The 19,196-nt window shown below is 43.3% G+C and overlaps 1 protein-coding gene across 7 annotated transcripts; it reads left to right on the top strand.

The window, feature by feature from the left end:
- Positions 1-152: 152 nt before the first annotated feature.
- LOC109864772 (protein MGARP) lies at positions 153-18,843 on the top strand. 7 transcript variants are annotated; one of them, XM_020452715.2, is made up of 8 exons: positions 178-470; positions 3,330-3,430; positions 3,664-3,769; positions 4,913-4,933; positions 10,838-11,218; positions 15,436-16,119; positions 16,876-16,924; positions 17,161-18,843. In XM_020452715.2, the coding sequence occupies exons 1-7, from the start codon at positions 395-397 to the stop codon at positions 16,893-16,895; spliced, it is 1,389 nt and encodes a 462-aa protein (XP_020308304.1). In that variant the 5' UTR covers positions 178-394; the 3' UTR covers positions 16,896-16,924; positions 17,161-18,843. The 7 variants fall into 7 exon arrangements, with proteins under 7 accessions (XP_020308306.1, XP_020308304.1, XP_031653695.1 ...); XM_031797837.1 differs by lacking the exon at positions 178-470 and adding an exon at positions 1,196-1,312; XM_031797836.1 differs by lacking the exon at positions 178-470 and adding an exon at positions 3,129-3,178.
- Positions 18,844-19,196: the final 353 nt, after the last annotated feature.

A 19,196-nucleotide genomic window follows, 5' to 3' on the forward strand; every position in this document is an offset into this window, starting at 1 on the left:
GTACATTGGATTTAGACTCTTGCTATAATTTCTAAAAACGATGTCCTCCACGATCGAAAATGGCTGGAAATCGGTGGCAATCGTTTTAGTCAATTAATTAGTTAATTATATGAATGTAAATAATTGATTGTTTTATATTTTTTTATGAATAGATTCGGCACTTCTGATATGCGAGCCGGATCCCAACGTTCACCTACAAGAGCCGGCTCTTAGAGCCGACTCGTTCGCGAACGAGCCATCACTACCACACATCCAGTGCTAAGCACAAGTGCGATAGGGCTCTGCTTCGTTCATCACAGGCTCGCACACCCTGTCATCTCCAGCCATTCATTCTGCCCTCCCTCGCTTCGGCGCACGCTGCATTCCTCTGGTAGCTTTTGGATAGCGCATAGCGATGTTTCTCTGCAGAACGGCCTGGCAAAGATGTGGGCATTTGACAAGGAAGTCAGCCTACCAGTTATCTAGAGATGGTGAGTATGACAAAATCGGTTCAAATGATAGCGAAGTCTTACCACATTAAAGTTGTAACGTTACATGATACAAGATGGCAACTGTGTATCCCTGTTGGCTTTTCTTTCCTCTGTATGTATAAGCTAAGGGTAGCCTATGGGTAGAGGAATATTCGTACATTTCAGAATATAACATTTTGTTCTCATGTGGTTTGGCTTTACTGAAACCGTCTCATCCCAAATTTGAAAGATGGCACCTGTTTTACAGTACAAGGGACGTGAAGGTCAATTGGAATGTTGGCCAATTAATTATGTTCTAAATCTTTTCATTGTGTTAATTTTGATATTGGAGCGTTAAATTGTTACATTACACGTTTTAAAGAGACACTTGTTTTCTCCATGTCCAATCCACTCCCTCAAATGATCCAAACAAGATGGGCCCATGTAATTTTGTTACGAAACGAAGTGCAAGTGTTACTATGCAGACTCCGTGGTGGACTGTGCCAACAAATATTTAATCCTATCCAATCGTGAATTACTTTGTTTCCTTTTCGGTACCAGCTTGTCACTTTTGTCGAGGACGATGGCCTAGGTGTGCATATCATACATTTTAACTGTAGTTACGAACCACGAGCTTAGAAGGTAACAACTGGTTACATAACCTTATTGTTATTAAACATCCTTAATATTTGACCTTAACTAAATCGGAGGTGGCATACATAAGGTTCCTACTTTGGCTTACGTGGTAGAGAACGTGTCACTGGCGTCTCAATGTATGGACTGGGAAAAAAGCACGCGTCACCATACAGCGCCCTCTGCGGGACCACGCACCAATGAACTTGCATTCTTCTGAACAGAAAACGGTAACTCGGTGCATTTCGACGCCGCTTTTAACCTTAATATAAAAGACATTCAATGGGCATAGTTTCAAGAAATCAGACAACCATATGCTGTGCTGGTAACTGCCAAAATCACGTAAACAAGCGAGAACTGGGCGTTTTTATACGTGACCTTAAGCATGATGGGATGTTAATTGCTTAATTAACTCAGGAACCACACCTTTTTTCAACATACTTCGCATTAATCAAGTGTTTCTTTTTATTTTGGTAGTTATTTACAGGTAAGCTTCTGAGAGAAAAACATACTAAATGATCAACCCCCCCTAGTTTCCCTGTGTGCTTTACCTTGCACTATTTTCCTTCACCTTTCAGTGGAATCTACACACTGTTTGTTGGTACCATGGCGTTCCTCATTCTTTGCTGTAGCCCCTGCAGAAACTGGTTTAGCTACTCTTAGAAATGGCCCACGGGCTAAGCAAAGATAGCAACATGACATGCCTTGTGCTTTTGCTCCAGCATTCTCCCCACTGACACACACACACAAATATGAGCTTGTCCGATGTCCTGCTGCCAAACACCATTGGCGGCATTTTAGGAGATTACGCAACACTGGCCCCTGATTTGCGTTTGTACAGCATACAACTCTACATGCACAAAAGGGACTCCTGTTATCGCAGTGGGACCCTTCCTGCCCACTCCCCTCCCTTGACCAGTACTGAGCCACAGAGCGGGTATCATAGCTTAATCCTATGACATTGATCCACGGCCACTTGTGTTATCACAATCCCACGCCACTATAACCCTGGGACTGCAGTGGGGGTTGAACAGATTAGCTGGTCTAGAGCCTTGTTACAGAGGTAGGGCCACAGTGATTGGATTACAGGGATGAGAACTTTGAGGGTTAAAATTCCCCTGCAGTGACACTCCCTGTTTTATCATTGTGGTGTTCCTTTTTGAAAGGAGAACCTACTGGTGCTCTTCCAATGAAACTAGTTATGTCTAGACTAAAATCTAGACTGAACTTAATTTGAGCCTAAATAACTGGTCCCACACGTATGCTCACTCAATGTGAAAGGCGTGCAGGCTCTCCTGTTAGTTTGGGGTGTGCTTGTTTGCTGTAAACCGGGGAGTGACTACTGTACATTGTGTCCTCAACTGTAGCTACTTGACACATTTTTATTTTCACCGTGGCAAAGCTGTGACACTGTTTTTGTGCAAGTCTGTCTGCACGATAGCTTTATATGCATGTCTGTCTTCGAAGGGTTTTGTGTGTCCGTCACAAAAACAATCGTCTAGAGGTGTGTGTTTGTGGTGTTCTAAGTGGTAAGATTGTCCGCGTCTATGGCGTTTGTGTGCCTGTCTGCCATGAGGGCAGGGCACTGACCTACAGCAGCGTTAGGAAGAAACGCTGACTCTGGTCCAGGTCTTGGCGTAAGTAAGTAAAGCGCCTGGCTACACTGTTTTTTTTCTGCCGATGTAATGGCTCTCCGGGAAAGCACAGTCAAAGTGAAAGAACTATGTCAAATGACAAAGCACCCCCTTGTGCTGATTATCATAAAAAATATGCTGCAGGAGAAAGATGAAAATTGGTGGTGGGTCATTTGACCGGCTGTTGAATATTGCTATTGCACTGACCTTCTAGGCAAATTTACGTTAGCTTGAATTCGACTAAACATTTGTTTTACACTAGCCTATTTCATTTTATTCCTTTTGCCTAGTGTTAGTCTGGTTGGCGTTCTACCAGCCGAGCACTGTTTTTCAGTTGGAGTCAAATGAGCTCTGACAGGCATATTCCTGGACACCTAAACCCATTCCACCTAATCCAATAAAAATCCAGGGCTCATGCTTCAACAAATCCTCTGTCCTCATGCTTCCCTCTCACTGCATTAGGTCTGTCCTATTGTAATCTTTTTAAACCAATCTTGTGGGGTCAAGATCAAATGTTGAATATCCTGTGACATCTACCATGTTTCCTGATTACCTCTGAAGGCCGGGTGACCTTTACCTAACTGGTGACCTCCATTGTTTTTTGTTGTTGTAGTACTGCCACGGCGACAGATGTCGTCGCTCCCCGGTGGTACTGGTGATAACATCATCTATGCCCTGCTGTGTGGTGGGGCCTTCGCTGGAGCTGTCGCCTATGTGAGTCTACACTTGTCCATTTTTACTTTGATCTGTTTGAGTTTAGATGACGTAACTCATAGGGGGAAAACAATACCAGACTGGCCTTTTCCCATAAACCTTGAACTTTATAATGTGCTCTTTTATTCTGTTACATGTCTAAAGTTGCCCTCAGAAGACTGTTATAATGTGTTTCATTGGTAGAGGAAAATATGTAACTATTTTGAGCATTGATCTTTTGTTTCTTCTAACAGACGTACAGCACTGTGACCACAGACCACGCCAGATTCACCGACCGTGTAGCGGATATCAACGCTCGTCCCAAGACCGAGTGGGTTCCCAAACCATGGCCCCCCAAGAGTAAGTCTCACCTCACCCATTGTCTTACCTCACAACCTCACCCATAGTCTTACCTCACAACCTCAACTAACCCCTCGTGTCATTCACCTCCCAGGTTATTGGATTAGACCCTGTTTGGTATGGGGTCTAATGACTGTGACCTCCCCTCAGTTCAGTGGCCTCAGCTCTCTCTATTCATGAGTCATGGTTGGCAGTGCAGCTCGACGGCCGTCCTGTCTGTGTGAGGCAGAAATCCAAGCTAGGGTTTGTGGGACAGCAGGCCTGGATAATCCTCTACTTACGACCAAGGAATGTCACTGAGTGACCACGCACCTAAAACTATAGCCTGGCTATTCTCTCCCCGGGAGAGCCTTTCTGCTGCAGTAGACAGCATGCTGAGTTCATTAGAATTCACACACACACTGATAGTTGTCTCCGTCCTCCCCCTGTCGGTGTCATAGTTTATTAATAACTGTTGACACAGACGGGACAGCCCAGTCAACTCTGTGTGCTGCAATAACAAGCAGGCAGTACTTTTGGCCAGACCACCATTGACTCTTAGCCAAGCGGGCCAGCCCCCCCCCCCCCCCCCCCCCCCCCCACGTTCTCTGGTCATTGCTGTCCAGGCAGCTGTCAGAGCCCTGTATATCGTTCTCAAGTCATCCCACTATCACTCCTCACTTTTGCCATAATCACTTCCTGAAAACACAAACACACTCTCGTCCAATACCATTCTATTTATATGACCAGCTATTATGTCATCCAACGGTGGCCAGGCAGTTAGGTATTAATACTGGGAGAGGTCCATAATTGACTCCTTCTGCTGTATAAACAGTTGAGATAAGATGTATAATTACAGTACCTTTTGTTGTCCAGTGGTAATGGATGTTTACTTTGGCAGGCTACAGCATAACCATAAACTCCCAACTACACAGCTTTCACACAAGCGCACGGCTGTCACGCTCATACAAGTGTGTAAAGATAAAACCCACCATGTCTGTATCATATATCATAACTGGGTACAGATCAGACATGCCTACTAAGACAACCAACCTCATTCATATACATACACCATTTATACACGTATCAGCCGGGTCACTATAATCATACACTCCATATAATCCACATGTAAACCTGTGACAATGCGTTTCTGTCTGTTTCCAGGCAGGGATGAGGAAGAGGAGGGTGAGTTCCTATGTGTGGCTTTTATAGCTAATGTCCTTGATTTATTTGAACTCACAGCTTGTTAAATAACTCTTTCTGAATGACCAATGAAACGTAGTTTTTAGACTGACTAAGCGTACCTTGGCATGGATTTGATTGTTTTTTTCACTCTCTCTCACTGATTGCCTTGAAATGTATCTGTTTCTCTATAGTTACACTCACAAACCTAGGTTTTCCTCTTGACACGTTCAGAAAACGCATTCTGAGAACCAATGTTGGTGAAAAGGAGTGGATTCAGAAATGGGTGGAATCTTCACGTATTGCATTTCAGTGATTTAAAATTTAAAAAATGCTGTGAAATGCCACGATAATCTACTTTATTGTTATTAGTGACGTCTCCACTCATCATAGGGTTCCTTAATCCTCATTGGTTATTCACTGCGGAGCACCAATCACATCGATTCTTACACCCACGCTAGAAGGTCTCCCTGTTCTGGTTAATAACTGCCTGAGCCATTTGCCTCATCTGATCAATCTTCAGTCAATGAATTGATCAGCAACGAGTTCTAAGTGCTTTTAACCTTTTTAGTCTTTAATGTGTTAATGCATAGTGTAAATAGGATAACTGTCTGAGATTAACTCATTTATTTGAATTGAAACCCAGATAAGATGTCGGGTCTAGAACAGGTTCTACTCTTACAGTTTTCTGGAGTTGCTCTTGGCTTTCTGTCATTAGCTAGGTTTCCATCCAGTTCGCAACAGTCTGCCAAAATATCATTTGGATGTTTCCATGGGTTAAATTCCCATGTACAGACAACAAGTTAATTGGGTTTCCATCGCATTTTCAGATTTTTTTGTGTGATATATATATATATATATAGCGCATGTTCCCACTCTGGTATTGGCATGTGCGCTCTAGCCAACCGCTCACAGATACAGTGCTGGTATAGCCTACATGAGATTATTATGGACAATAGAGCAAGATTATTTTAATTTGTGAAACTGCAGCCTAGCATCAATCCTCATGTCACCAGAATAAGACCCTCAATATTTATTGGAAAGGAGCATCAAGGTCATCACCTTGCACTTTCACCACCCTGTGAAGTTCATAATATATTTAATCTGTAGGCTAATGAACTGCATGCTTTCCCGAGTCGTAGTGGGAGGACCACACATTTAAAACATTTTTACTTCACCTTTATTTGACCAGGTAGGCTAGTTGAGAACAAGTTCTCATTTACAGCTGCGACCTGGCCAAGATAAAGCAAAGTAGTGCGACACCAACATCAACAACACGAGAGTTACACATGGAATAAACAAACGTACTGTAAATGATACAATAGAAAAAGTTTTGCATTGTAGAGGAATTGTTAGTGTGTGCAAATGAGGTAGGATAAGGGGGTTAAGGCAATAATAGGCCATAGTGGTGAAATAATTACAGTATAGCAATTAAACACTGGAGTGATAGATATGCAGAAGATGAATGTGCAAGTAGAGATACTATGGTGCAAAGGAGCAAAATAAATAAATGGCAGTGTGGGGATGAGGTAGTTGGATGAGCTATTTACAGATGGGCTATGTGCAGTGATCAGTGAGCTGCTCTGACAGCTTGTGCTTAAAGTTAGTGAGGGAGATATGAGTCTCCAGCTTCAGGGATTTGTATGTCGCAGCAACGAATATGTAGTGAGGGCCAGCCAATGAGAGCATACAGGTCGTAGTGGTGGATAGTATATGGGGCTTTGGTGACAAAATGGATGGCACTGTGATAGACTGCATCCAATTTGCTGAGTAGAGTGTTGGAGGCTATTTTGTAAATGACATCGCCGAAATCAAAAATCAGTAGGATAGTCAGTTTTACGAGGATGTTTGGCAGCATGACTGAAGGATGCTTTGTTGGGAAATAGGAAATCGATTCCAGGTTTAATTTTGGATTGGAGATGTTTAATGTGAGTCTGGAAGAAGATTTTAGTCTAACCAGACACCTAGGTATTTGTAGTTGTCCACATATTCTAAGTCTGAACCGTCCAGAGTAGTGATGCTGGACAGGCGGCCAGGTGCGGGCAGCGATCATTTGAAGAGCATGCATTTAGTTTTACTTGTATTTAAGAGCAGTTGGAGGCCATGGAAGGAGAGTTGTATGGCATTGAAGCTCGTCTGGAGGTTAGTTAACACCGTGTCCAAAGAAGGGGCCAGAAGTATACAGAATGGTGTCGTCTGCGTAGAGGTGGTTCAGAGAATCACCAGCAGCAAGAGCGACATCATCGATGTATACAGAGAAGAGAGTTGGCTCGAGAATTGAACCCTGTGGCACCCCCATAGAGACTGCCAGAGGTTCGGACAACAGGCCCTCCGATTTGACACACTTGCCAGCCGTAGAGAAATGCTTATTGAAATTCTCAATTATCGTGGATTTATCGGTGGTGACAGTGTTTCCTAGCCTCAGTGCAGTGGGCAACTGGGAGAAGGTGCTTCTATTCTCCATGGACTTTAGTGTCCCAGAACTTTTTGGAGTTTGTGCTACAGGATGCAAATTTCTGTCTGAAAAAGCTAGCCTTTGCTTTCCTAACTGCCTGTGTATTTTGGTTCCTAACTTCCCTGAAAAGTTGCATATCGCGGGAGCTATTCAATGCTAATGCAGTATGCCACAGGATGTTTTTGTGTTGGTCGAGGGCAGTCAGGTCTGGAGTGAACCAAGGGCTATGGGGCATGCTTATTTAAGATGGTGAGGAAAGCACTTTTAAAGACTAACCAGGCATCCTCTACTGACGGAATGAGGTCAATATCCTTCCAGGATACCCGGGCCAGATTGATAAGAAAGGCCTGCTCGCTGATGTGTTTTAGGGAGCGTTTGACAATGATGAGGGGAGGTCGTTTGACCACAGACCCATTACGGACGCAGGCAATGAGGCAGTGATCGCTGAGATCCTGATTGAAGACAGCAGAGGTGTATTTGGAGTAGAGGTCGACCGATTAATCGGAATGGCTGATTTAATTAGGGCCGATTTCCAAGTTTTCATTACAATCGGGAATCAGGAAGAAAAAAAATTACGCCGATTCTTCCGATTATTTTTTATATATTTTTTACACCTTTTATTTAATCTTTTTAACTAGGCAAGTCAATTAAGAACACATTCTTATTTTTAATGACAGCCTAGGAACGGTGGGTTAACTGCCTTGTTCAGGGACATAATTACAGATTTTTACATTGTCAGCTCAGGGATTCAATCTTGCAACCTTGCGGTTAACTAGTCCAAAGCTCTAACCACCTGCCTCACGAGGAGCCTGCCTGTTACACGAATGCCGTAAGAAGCTAAGGTAACTTGCTAGCTAGCATTAAACTTATCTTATAAAAAAACAATCACTAGTTATAACTACACATGGTTGATGATATTACTAGTTTATCTAGCGTGTCCTGCGTTGCATATAATCGATGCGGTGCGCTTTCGCAAAAAAGGGCTGTCGTTGCTCCAACGTGTACCTAACCATAACATCAATGCCTTTCTTAAAATCAATACACAGAAGTATAGATTGCTTAGATTGTAGGATGGCCGGGGTGTCAAGCATGTCTACGTTTAGGTCACCTAACAGCACGAGCACTGAAGATAGATTGGGGGCAATCAATTCACATATGGTGTCCAGGGCACAGCTGGGGGCAGAAGGTGGTCTATAGCAAGCAGCAATGGTGAGAGACTTGTTTCTGGAAAATACATTTTTTAAAGTAGAAGCTCAAATTGTTTGGGCACAGACCTGGATAGTAAGACAGAACTCTGCAGGCTATCTCTGCAGTAGATTGCAACTCCACCCCCTTGGCAGTTCTATCTTGTCAGAAAATGTTATAGTTAGGGATGGAAATTTCAGGGTTTTTGATGGTCTTCCTAAGCTAGGATTCAGACACGGCTAGGGCATCCGGGTTGGCAGAGTGCGCTAAAGCAGTGAATATAACAAACTTCGGGAGGGGGCTTCCAATGTTAACATGCATGAAACCAAGGCTTTTACAGTTACAGAAGTCAACTAATGAGAGTGCCTGGGGAAGGGGAGTGGAGCTAGGCACTGCAGGGCCTGGATTAACCTCTACAACACTAGAGGAACAGAGGAAGAGTAGGATAAGGGTACGGCTAAAGGCTATAAGAACTGGTCGTCTAGTATGTAAAAGGAGCAGGTTTCGGGGCACTGTAGAATGCATGTCATCGCGTGAGTCCCAAGTTTACTTCCAATATGATGGTTATTATATCAATATTTGCACATAAAAAGCATTTTCATCACCATTTCTCTAATTAATTGTACAGACACACAAAGATCTCACCTTGTCTAGTGTGTTTTGTCGACATTTGGGAAGTTTAGACTTGCTGTTTCATTCAGGCCTGTCAAACTAATTCTGACATGTACTTAACGTGCATAAAAGGGTTGACTGGAAACCTGGTTAATGCCAGAAAGATTGTTAGGGGACCATAAGCATCTGGTTGGTGTAAAACCTACTGTTGATGGTAATATTTGGAAGGACCTGTTCGGGAATGAGAAATATTTCGGTTTCTCAAGATGGTTAACTTAAGACTAATGCTGTTGATGACTTTGATATATAGATTTTATTGGTGGAAACTCGTTTTTTTCCTATCTGATCCCACCCCACCCAGCTTCTCCTCTATCTGACCCTAACCTATCCTTTTGTCTGAAATACCTGTTAATCAGAACAGGGGGTCCCCCTCCTTGACACTACTCCTTTCCAAAACATGTCCCCCTTCTCTTTCACTTTTAATCCTCTGTCTCCCCTTACCTCTTTAAAACCTGTACCTCTTTATTAGAGGCTCTTTTTTCGCTACCAAACAGAGACAACAGGTGATGTTATCTTAGTGCGCCCTCAAGTCGGTTATGCACCTAGAATGCTAACGCACTGTTAGCATTATCAGTGCATTGCACAAGCAAGAGAATCACGTAGGGAATTGATTATCATTTTCTTGGATGTTGAACTTCAATTTTCAATAATGGTGAAATATTTTTCTGATTTGAAAGTTATTTTGGTTAAAGGTTCTCTTCCTCCCTTTCCGCTAACGCTCCTATTTTTACTCTTTTCAGTGTAAAAGTAAATTGCCTACACGTCAGGGGACTTTATAGCCTACTGGACTGTTTGGATGAATCTGAAAAGGGGGAAATCTCTTCTACTTTCCTGCTACGTCCCATACATTCAACTATTGTCTGTTTCTGAAAGTTTCTCTGCTGGATGCTCCCTTCTCTTATTTCCCCATTTTTGATTTGATGAACTCTTGTATGTGGCCTCTTCCAGGATGGATTAATGTTTAATGGGTACATTTTAAAATTAAATGTGCACAAACCACCTTGGTTGTCTCTGTGTTATTGTTGGAATTTCCAGGTACTGGTAGCTTTGATTGGATGGTAAGATTTGCCATCTTTATCCTCTCACCCTCTACCCTCTGACCTGACCCTGTCTATGTTCACTATGTCACTTTAATTTTGCCTGCCTCTCTCTGTCGTTTTTATTCTTCTTTCCCTCCCTTTCTGTCTTTGGGTTTGCATGTGGTTCTGTCGTGAATTCTCCTCTGCAGTGATTTGCTTTGCTGGGGTTTTCCCCTTCTAGGTGGAGTGTGGTATGAGCCGGAGGTGTGGTAAGAGGAGTGGCATGGGCATGTGTAACGTGGTGTATGATTGAGTGTGTAGTTGTGCACACGGCAGCTCAGGATACAGAACTAGATCAGAGCTGTACAGATCAGATATGACTTACAAAAATGACTATGTGAATATTCTGTTATTGTAGGTGTTATGAAGGGTAATTCACATGCTCTGTAAATCCACTTATTTTTTTGAGTATTGTGTTGTAGAGCATGGCTTACTCGGGCAGTGTGGTGTTGGTGCCCTTCAAAGATCGATGCCATCTTTACTGATTTATACATTTTTCCCTCCCTCCTGTTTCAGGTGAGGAAGCAGTAGCCGATGGAGAGGAGGCGGCGGCTGGAGAGGAACCTGCAGCTGAAGAGGCTGTAGAGGCGGAAAACGTAGCAGAACTTGCTGAAGAGACCGAGGCAGTCTCTGAGGAACCTGCTGTGGAGGCAGCAGTAGAGGAAGTGGCTGTAGTAGAAGCAGAGACTGTGGTGGAGGAGGTCGCAGAGGCTGTCGCCGAGGCTGCTGAAGTTATCGCCGAGGTTGCTGAAGAGGTCGTTGAGGTGGCCATGGAAGTAGAGGCGGCAGCAGAGGAAGTGGTCATAGTGGCCGAGGCCGTGGAGGATGCTGCAGAGGCCATTGCCGTGCCCGCCTTCCCCGAGGAAGCAGTTGCTGTGGTAGAGCCAGAGAGCAATGGTACGGCCACACAGGAGGAGGTAGCCCCCGAGGCTGCTGTTACTGCGGTGTAACGGGCGCGTACACTGTCCTTCACCACCAGCCCAACACGCATACACACTGATAGACAAGCAACTAGAGGAAGGTTAGGTGTGCACTATTTACCCACACCATATAATACAGTACCACCTAAAACTGATCCCACCTTTTCCAAAAACACTTTAGAGCTTGACTCCTGAGATGTAAAGGTTCTTCTCTAGAAAGAACACATTTTATTTATTAGAGTTTATATAGATGGCAGAGGTGTAATTAATGATATGACTGATTAAGTTAAAGTGAGAAGACTGAGTAGAATATTGTAATTTCCCACCCTTCACACTAGAATCTTCCAGACTTTGTGGGGTTTGATTACTTTATGTATTTCAGTCTCTCCTGGCTGTGTACAGTATAGTTGTTGTGATTCCTGGAGATGGTAAAAGCACTAAAAAGCTTTCATTGCTGAGGCTGTATTTTCCTGAATTCCCAATCCAAACAACAGCAGATCGCCACAGTGAGATCCTTTAGAAAGTGGCAGTGATGTCATCAGTGCTATCTCTTGCACAGTTAAGGATGTAATGGTTTCAACCTTGTGTCATTACAGTAAGGATAAAAACACACAGCTGCAAATCACTTCTCCCTCCAAACAACCTTTTCACCCTTCTCCCTTCCTCTCAAACATGGCCCACTCATCTTTCACCATTCTGTTTCTGATCTCCACTGACCTAGCGTATCAACAATCTTTAACCTCTCACCTGCCTTGCCTCAGAGGCCCGCCGCCGCATGCAACCAAAAACAGGAAAACACCTCAAATGAGCCATTTGATTATTCTGTTTGTAATGTGTACGCCCAGTCCACGGCTAACCAATCACTACTACTCAGGGTTTATTTGGGAGATATTACATTTACTGTACTTTTTTAAGCCTCTTTTAATATGCTTCTCTGCCAGATATCACTGAGTTGGTACACGCCGACGTAATGATGAAATCTTTGTTTAACCTAACCCGCTGCACATCTCGTGCAGCCATGTGATAGCTTCTGCTAGTACAGACAACCCTACCTGTGCACGCTCTGTGACTGTAACACAACAAACTGTTGCCGTGTGTTTTATTCTCCACTGTAAAACTGGAACTTTGAGGGAATGACCTCGTAAGGTTAACTTGATGAACTCAACCATATGGTCATTCAGATGTTGCTCTTTAAAAAAAAAAACTTGGTTCACGCAGTGAGTAGTTGTGTAATGGGATTTCATCGAGCCAAACAATAAAAGTATTGAGAGACTGGAAAGATCCCCTCCCGTGTTTAATTTGTCTGGATTTGGTTTGCTTGCGCTAATACGCTACGCTTGTAGGGCTTTCGGCTGCAGAAAACCAGTGTCTTTCCAAAACAATGGTTTCCATCACAAGGTCAAATGACAAGACAATCTGCCTTCAGAATGTTAGAAATGTGATAATTGCTTAAATATCAAAATACCTTTAACCAAACGTTCTAATATATTCTGATATAATATACTATAGTTTTACCATTAAGGACCTGGGGATAAATCCACCACACTGACACGAGTTAATTCATCTCTGCACTGTTGCCCCACAAGTCGACAAATGATTTACTTTAGAGCAGCACACGCATGCGAATCTCCCTAGTTGTGAAAATATGTCAAGACCAATGTGTTTCAAATCAAACCATTATCCCGTTTGGTGTTTGTGTGTGTGTGCCTTTGTGATATTTGGCAGGAAGGCATTTTATTTGAGGTGGCCTCTTTTTATAAAGGGTGGTTGGCAACATGCAAAATGATGGTCTTTACATGTATATTCTGATACACTTTTAATGTCTGTATTCACATTTAGAAATGACTCAATCATACTTCTATTCTTACAAGGTATTTTGTGCTGCGTACATGCACTATGTGGAATTTTTATGCTCAGTTAAATGCTATTCCAGACACTAACTTCATCACTTTCTGTACCCTCATCTGCTCAATGGAACAATGTAGTGGTACACGGCAATGCCTTTCTTTGCTATGCCTGCTATCTGCACCCATTCCACTGCTGGTTGGAGGTGCTATAGCAGGACTTGCTCAATGGAATGGAGTCAAACGTGGTTTCCATATGTTTGAAACCATTCCATTCATGCCATTCGGACCTTAAAATGAGCCTGTCCTATAGCTCCTCCCACCAGCCTTCACTGTGTAGGGGTTGAAATTCTGCAGCTGTAGGCTCCATCCTAACCCACTCAATATCACCCATTCTCCTGCGGTCACTCAGTGCTCTGGTGGGTACATTCTTTCCATTGTCTGCTAGCCTGCCTTGGTCAAATGCATTTCTGCTTTGCATTATTCACCAAAAATGTGCCCCCCCCCCCCCCCAAAAAAAAAAAAAATGTACATGTCTTAGTTGAAATGTGGGAGTTTTGGAAAACGAGATGAATGCAAAAGAGGTCAATGCCACAATGCATGGTGAAGGTCTATATTCACCTCCAACTGGACAATATTGATGCAAATGCAAGAAATGGTCTCAACCCATTCAGATTGCCTTTTTCTCCCTGTAGAAGCTCTAGCTAATGCCTGTCTTGTCTTTCGTTTTAGATTTTTTTACTTTATTTGTACAACTCAAGCTACCCTTTTTGGATTAGTCTCACTGAGTCTTTCAACTAGCATGGCTTCCCTGTAAGTCATTGACTTCTGTCTGGCTAATGGCTAAGTGGTGTTTGTCTGCACTTGCTCGTATTCTCCCTAACCCATGAAGTCAAGTGATGGTAACGTTTCTGGTTAAACTGCACTTTTCAAACAAGAATGTGTGACCATCTCTCGGGATTTGTACACAAAATACTACAACTTCCATGTTGGCATGGCTAACTGCTTCTGTTGTTCTCGGTCGCCTTTTTACACATCACATTGGGTGAGTGTGGTACGGTGACTTATTCCACATTTTGTTATGTTACAGTCTTATTCTGAAATTGATTTTTCAAGTCCCGACTCTGGCTGGGCCACTCAAGGACAATCAGAGACTTGTCCTGAAGCCACTCCAGCGTTGTCTTGGCTTTTTGCTTAAGGTCGTTGTCCTGTTGGAAGGTGTTCCTTCACCCCAGTCTGAGCGCTTTGGGGCAGGTTTTCATCAAGGATCTCTCGGTACTTTACACCGTTCATCTTTCCCTCGATCCTGACTAGTCTCCCAGTCCCTGCCACTGAAAAACATCCCCACAACATGATGCTGCCACCATGCTTCACTGTAGGAATGGTATTGGCCAGGTGATGAGCGGTGCCTGGTTTCCTCTAGATGTGACACTTGACATTCAGGCCAAAGAGTTCAATCTTGGTTACTTTTGACCAGAGAATCTTGTTTCTCATGGTCTGAGAGTCTTTTAGGTGTTTGTGGCAAATTCCTTGTGCCTTTTCTTGATTAGTGGCTTCCGTCTGGCCACTCTATCATAAAGGCCTGATTGGTGAAGTGCTGCAGAGATGGTTGTCCTTCTGGAAGGTTCTCCCATCGCCACAGAGGAACTCTGGAGTTCTGTCAGAGTGACCATCAGGTTCTTGGTCCCCTCCCTGACCAAGGCCCGTCTCCCCCGATTGCTCAGTTTGGCCAGGCGGCCAGCTCTAGGGAGAGCCTTGGTGGTTCCAAACTTCTTCCATTTAAGAATGATGAAGGCCTCTGTGTTCTTTGGGACCTTTAATGCTGCAGAAATGTTTTGGTACCCTTCCCCAGATCTCTGCCTCGACAGAATCCTGTCTCGGAGCTCTACAGACAATTCCTTTGACCTCATGGCTTGGTTTTTGCTCTGACATGTACTGTCAACTGTGGGACCTTTTATATAGACAGGTGTGTACCTTTCCAAATCATGTCCAATCAATTTAATTTACCACAGGTGGACTCCCAAGTTGTAGAAACACCTCAAGGATGATCAATGAAAACAGGATGCACCTGAGCTCAGTTTTGAGACTCATAGCAAAGGGTCTGAATAGTTATGTATTTGTTTTGTATTTTTTATATATTTGCTCATCGCTTTGTCATTGTGAGTGTGTTGATTGAGGATTTTTATTTATTTAATCCATTTTGGAATTCGGCTGTAACGTAACAATGTGGAAAAAGTTGAGCGGTCTGAATACTTTCCGAATGCACTGTATGTTGATTGAGTTGGAGATATTGAGTCTTTTTTGTAACATGAGTGTGAGTGATGTATCGGCGCTTGGTTTTATTTTTCAGTGGCACCAGTCGCTATGGCTGCAGCCTCTGCTTTGGTGGTGACAACAGTCGCTGAAGTAGTTTTAGAAGTCAAGGAGGCTGCCCCTGTAGAGGTCCCAGCTGCAGAAGAAGCCTCTCCAGTCGAGGCCGCACCCATAGAAGAGGCTCCAACTGCAGTCGAAGAAGCTCCAATTGAGGCTGCCGCAGCAGAGATGTTGGAGGCAGACGCTGCTCCTGTGGAGGCAGACGCTGCTCCTGTGGAGGCAGACGCTGCTCCTGTGGAGGCAGACGCTGCTCCTGTGGAGGCAGACGCTGCTCCTGTGGAGGCAGACGCTGCTCCTGTGGAGGCAGACGCTGCTCCTGTGGAGGCAGACGCTGCTCCTGTGGAGGCAGACGCTGCTCCTGTGGAGGCAGACGCTGCTCCTGTGGAGGCAGACGCTGCTCCTGTGGAGGCAGACGCTGCTCCTGTGGAGGCAGACGCTGCTCCTGTGGAGGCAGGCGCGGCACCTGTGGTGGAAGGCGCGGCACCTATGGTGGAAGACGCGGCACCTGTGGTGGAAGAGACGCCAGCTGCTAAGGAGTACATTGTCGTGGTGCTGGACGGAGCGAGCATGTCAGACAAGAGGCCCAAAGTCCTGGGGATTGGCCCCATGACCGGCAGGATTATCCCAGACGAAGACGAGGCCCCTGCTGCTGAGGTAACAGGTAACTTGACAAATTAACAGGATGCAACTGATCAGGTAACCTAGCCTAGCAGGTAGCCTAGTGGTTAGAGCGTTGGACTAGGAACTGAAAGGTTGGAAGATCGAATCCCCAAGCTGACAAGGTAAAAATCTGTCATTCTGCCCCTGAACAAGGCAGTTAACCCACTGTTCCTACGCCGTCATTGAAAATAAGAATTTGTTCTTAACTGACTTAACTAGTTAAATAAAGGTGTAAAAAAAAAAAAAATATGATCAGTTGGATGAGTAGATTACTAAAAAAAATAAGACTGACACTCTTTATATATGCACACACAGGCATTCAGGATTTTGTTGAGAAGGATCTATTTGAGCTAAATGTAACCGATGATGCGACCAGTCATACTGGTACACGTAGTTGTACAGAGGTAGGATCTTAATTTGACCGGTTTCTCACAGCAGGAAAATAATCCCGCAGCAAATGGAAATGTGGATTATAATTCATGGATGTTTTTGGTAGGGGTTGATACATTTTTAGTTGGGGCAAATTAAGTCTGAAATGTTTAAAAAGAAATTACAAACTTCAGAAGCCTTTTCTAAGCCTTTTAATAGACGACACGTTTGCATTTCCTGCGTTGCAGTTTTTTGTCCTGCAACAAACTGGGTGATCCTGTATCAAATTTAAGATCCTGTATCTGAAACCTAAATTAACAGGCTACTGCTATTTCAGTGTTAGTCAGAGTATTGTGATCTAATATGATCTCACCACGTTGGTCTTCAGGGCAAGCGACGGCTGCTTAGGATACAGATGCAGTTGAACCAACTGACAGGTATTGAACTTCTGTAGTCACTTCTCTAAGTAGGCATCTATTCACCAGGGGAAAACACTACACAGGTTTAGGTTAGATTACAATACATAAGGAACATTTTCCTTTTTGGACATAGTGTAACCTAAAACGATAGTGTTTTTCCTTGGTGATTAGATGCATACTTCTTTATTACTTTTGCACCAGTCTTGATACCATGTGTTTTTATTTAACTTTTCTTCTCATTCTATTCTTCACAGTAAGCACTTGGAGCCCCTGGATGATATATCTACTCTGAGGAAGACAAGGGATGTGCCTTCCCCCACACTTGAACCCTTCCACACACTTTGACCCCTGACAGTCTACCCTTGATTTTTATCTGTAGTATAAAACTTTTCTCCCTGTCTTGCATCAGCGAATTGTCTGTGTATATGTTCAGATAATGCTTGCTTTATGGAAACAAACATCTGATATATTATTCTAACGTACTCCACCTGTTCCAAGAAGAGGTACATCTTCCTCTTGTATCACATTGGAGACGTTTAGAAATGGTCCATCTATGTAGGCTTCACAACTGAACCTAGTACAATGTAGTACATAGTACAATGCATTACTCTTCTCACCTTTTTAGATGTGCACAGTCACAAAACAACTGTGAGTTTACTACTGGTTCATCTGCACAACCTTTGAACAGAGATTGTCTTTCTCTCAATGGGAGTTATATTTTCTTAGTATTCAGTATGGTTGCAGCTGTGAAGGCTAAGGATACTCTCACAGCATAGTATGTCATAGTTTACTTCACCCAAGAAACCTCACACTAGACTCACTCCAATGGTGTCTTCTGATTCTCACCATCCAAGGCAATACTACACATCCGATGCTCAGCCAGCAATTGCCTCATGGCCGGGTAGGAATGTGACCAGCATTTTTCAACTATCCTCAGGTTTTAACTCTTTGGGCTGATTCCAATGTGCTTTTGGAAATCAAATCAAATCAAAAAATCGCTCTATTTCTGAGTCACTGACTTGTTTTTGGGAGACCAGATCAATTAGGCTACCTTACCAGCTCAGTATTCCTCCAGCTTGTGATCCACAGACCTTTTATTAATGCAGTATTACAGTTGAACAAACCTTTGCAGTTGCATGCCAGACATGTGATTCAAATTGGGAAAAGAGCATGACAACGAACCAGTCAGGTTTTTACAGTCGGTGATGTCTCTTCAAGCTAGACTCCATTGCATAGTCCATGATGTCGCTCTTCAAGATTTCATAAGGCAGACATTTTCATCTGTCTTTTAACTTTCTCCCTCCCCCTCTGTTGTAGAGCCTTTCTGTTCGATAGTCCATTTATTTATGTGACCCACTATAGCTTATTGTGGTGAAAAGCTGTATCTGAAATAGGAAAAGCCATGATTTGAGTGTATAGCATGTTTTCCTAGGCTGGTATAAACAGTTGTGTTGTGCTTGTTTTTTTAAAACTCTGCAGTCAGGCTTGTGTGGTGGCATACATTCAGCTTTTCAAATGAGATGATTTACTAGTTAGTTTAGATTCCTAAATACATGTTTGTAACTTTGTCAGAACCAGTTAAAATAATCTGCAGGCCCTACAAGGCTTTCACTGTAGACATACTCTACATATTTGTTGTAGGACTAGTTCTCTTCTCACTTTCCTCACATATTTTATTTTTGATATGTTAGGCATATTTGAAATGGTACCGAGACCGTTGATAAGAAGTGAATGTAGGATCATTCCTAATTAAGGAGTGGGATAATTCAGGGTGTATGTCCTAATGTTTGCAGGCAGGTTTTGAATGGGCTATATAGTGGCTTGTCCTGTGAGTGGATGGCTTCACGCTGTGCATCTGGCCTAGCATGGGCTACAAACTGTGACTATTTGAAACATTTCTGTTTTTCTGAAATAAAGGAAAATTTCAGTTTTGTCTACATCTTTATTTGTGTGTGTGTGTCAACTTTGAAACCTCTCTGCTATTGAAAATACACCATGACAAATGATGTCCTATATATGAGCATTCACTATCGTTGTCGTAGTAAACCCCAAAACCTCATTGCTACCATATATATATAGTTAAAATGGTGAAATCCTCAGGCAGTTATCCAGCAATCACAAATGATGTATTCATGCAGCAATTTCTATTTACAGAAGTGTGTCTGAAATAATTTATTTATCGATAAATGACTTTTTGTAACGCCAGGGCCACGTTTGAATGGGTCCACTGCCAGGGGACAGTAGCGCGATGCTCTGACGTCATCGCGGCCAATGTGTCATCGCTAGCGGG

The sequence above is a fragment of the Oncorhynchus kisutch genome, linkage group LG19 (assembly GCF_002021735.2).
Source record: "Oncorhynchus kisutch isolate 150728-3 linkage group LG19, Okis_V2, whole genome shotgun sequence".
NCBI classification, from domain to species: Eukaryota; Metazoa; Chordata; class Actinopteri; order Salmoniformes; family Salmonidae; genus Oncorhynchus; species Oncorhynchus kisutch.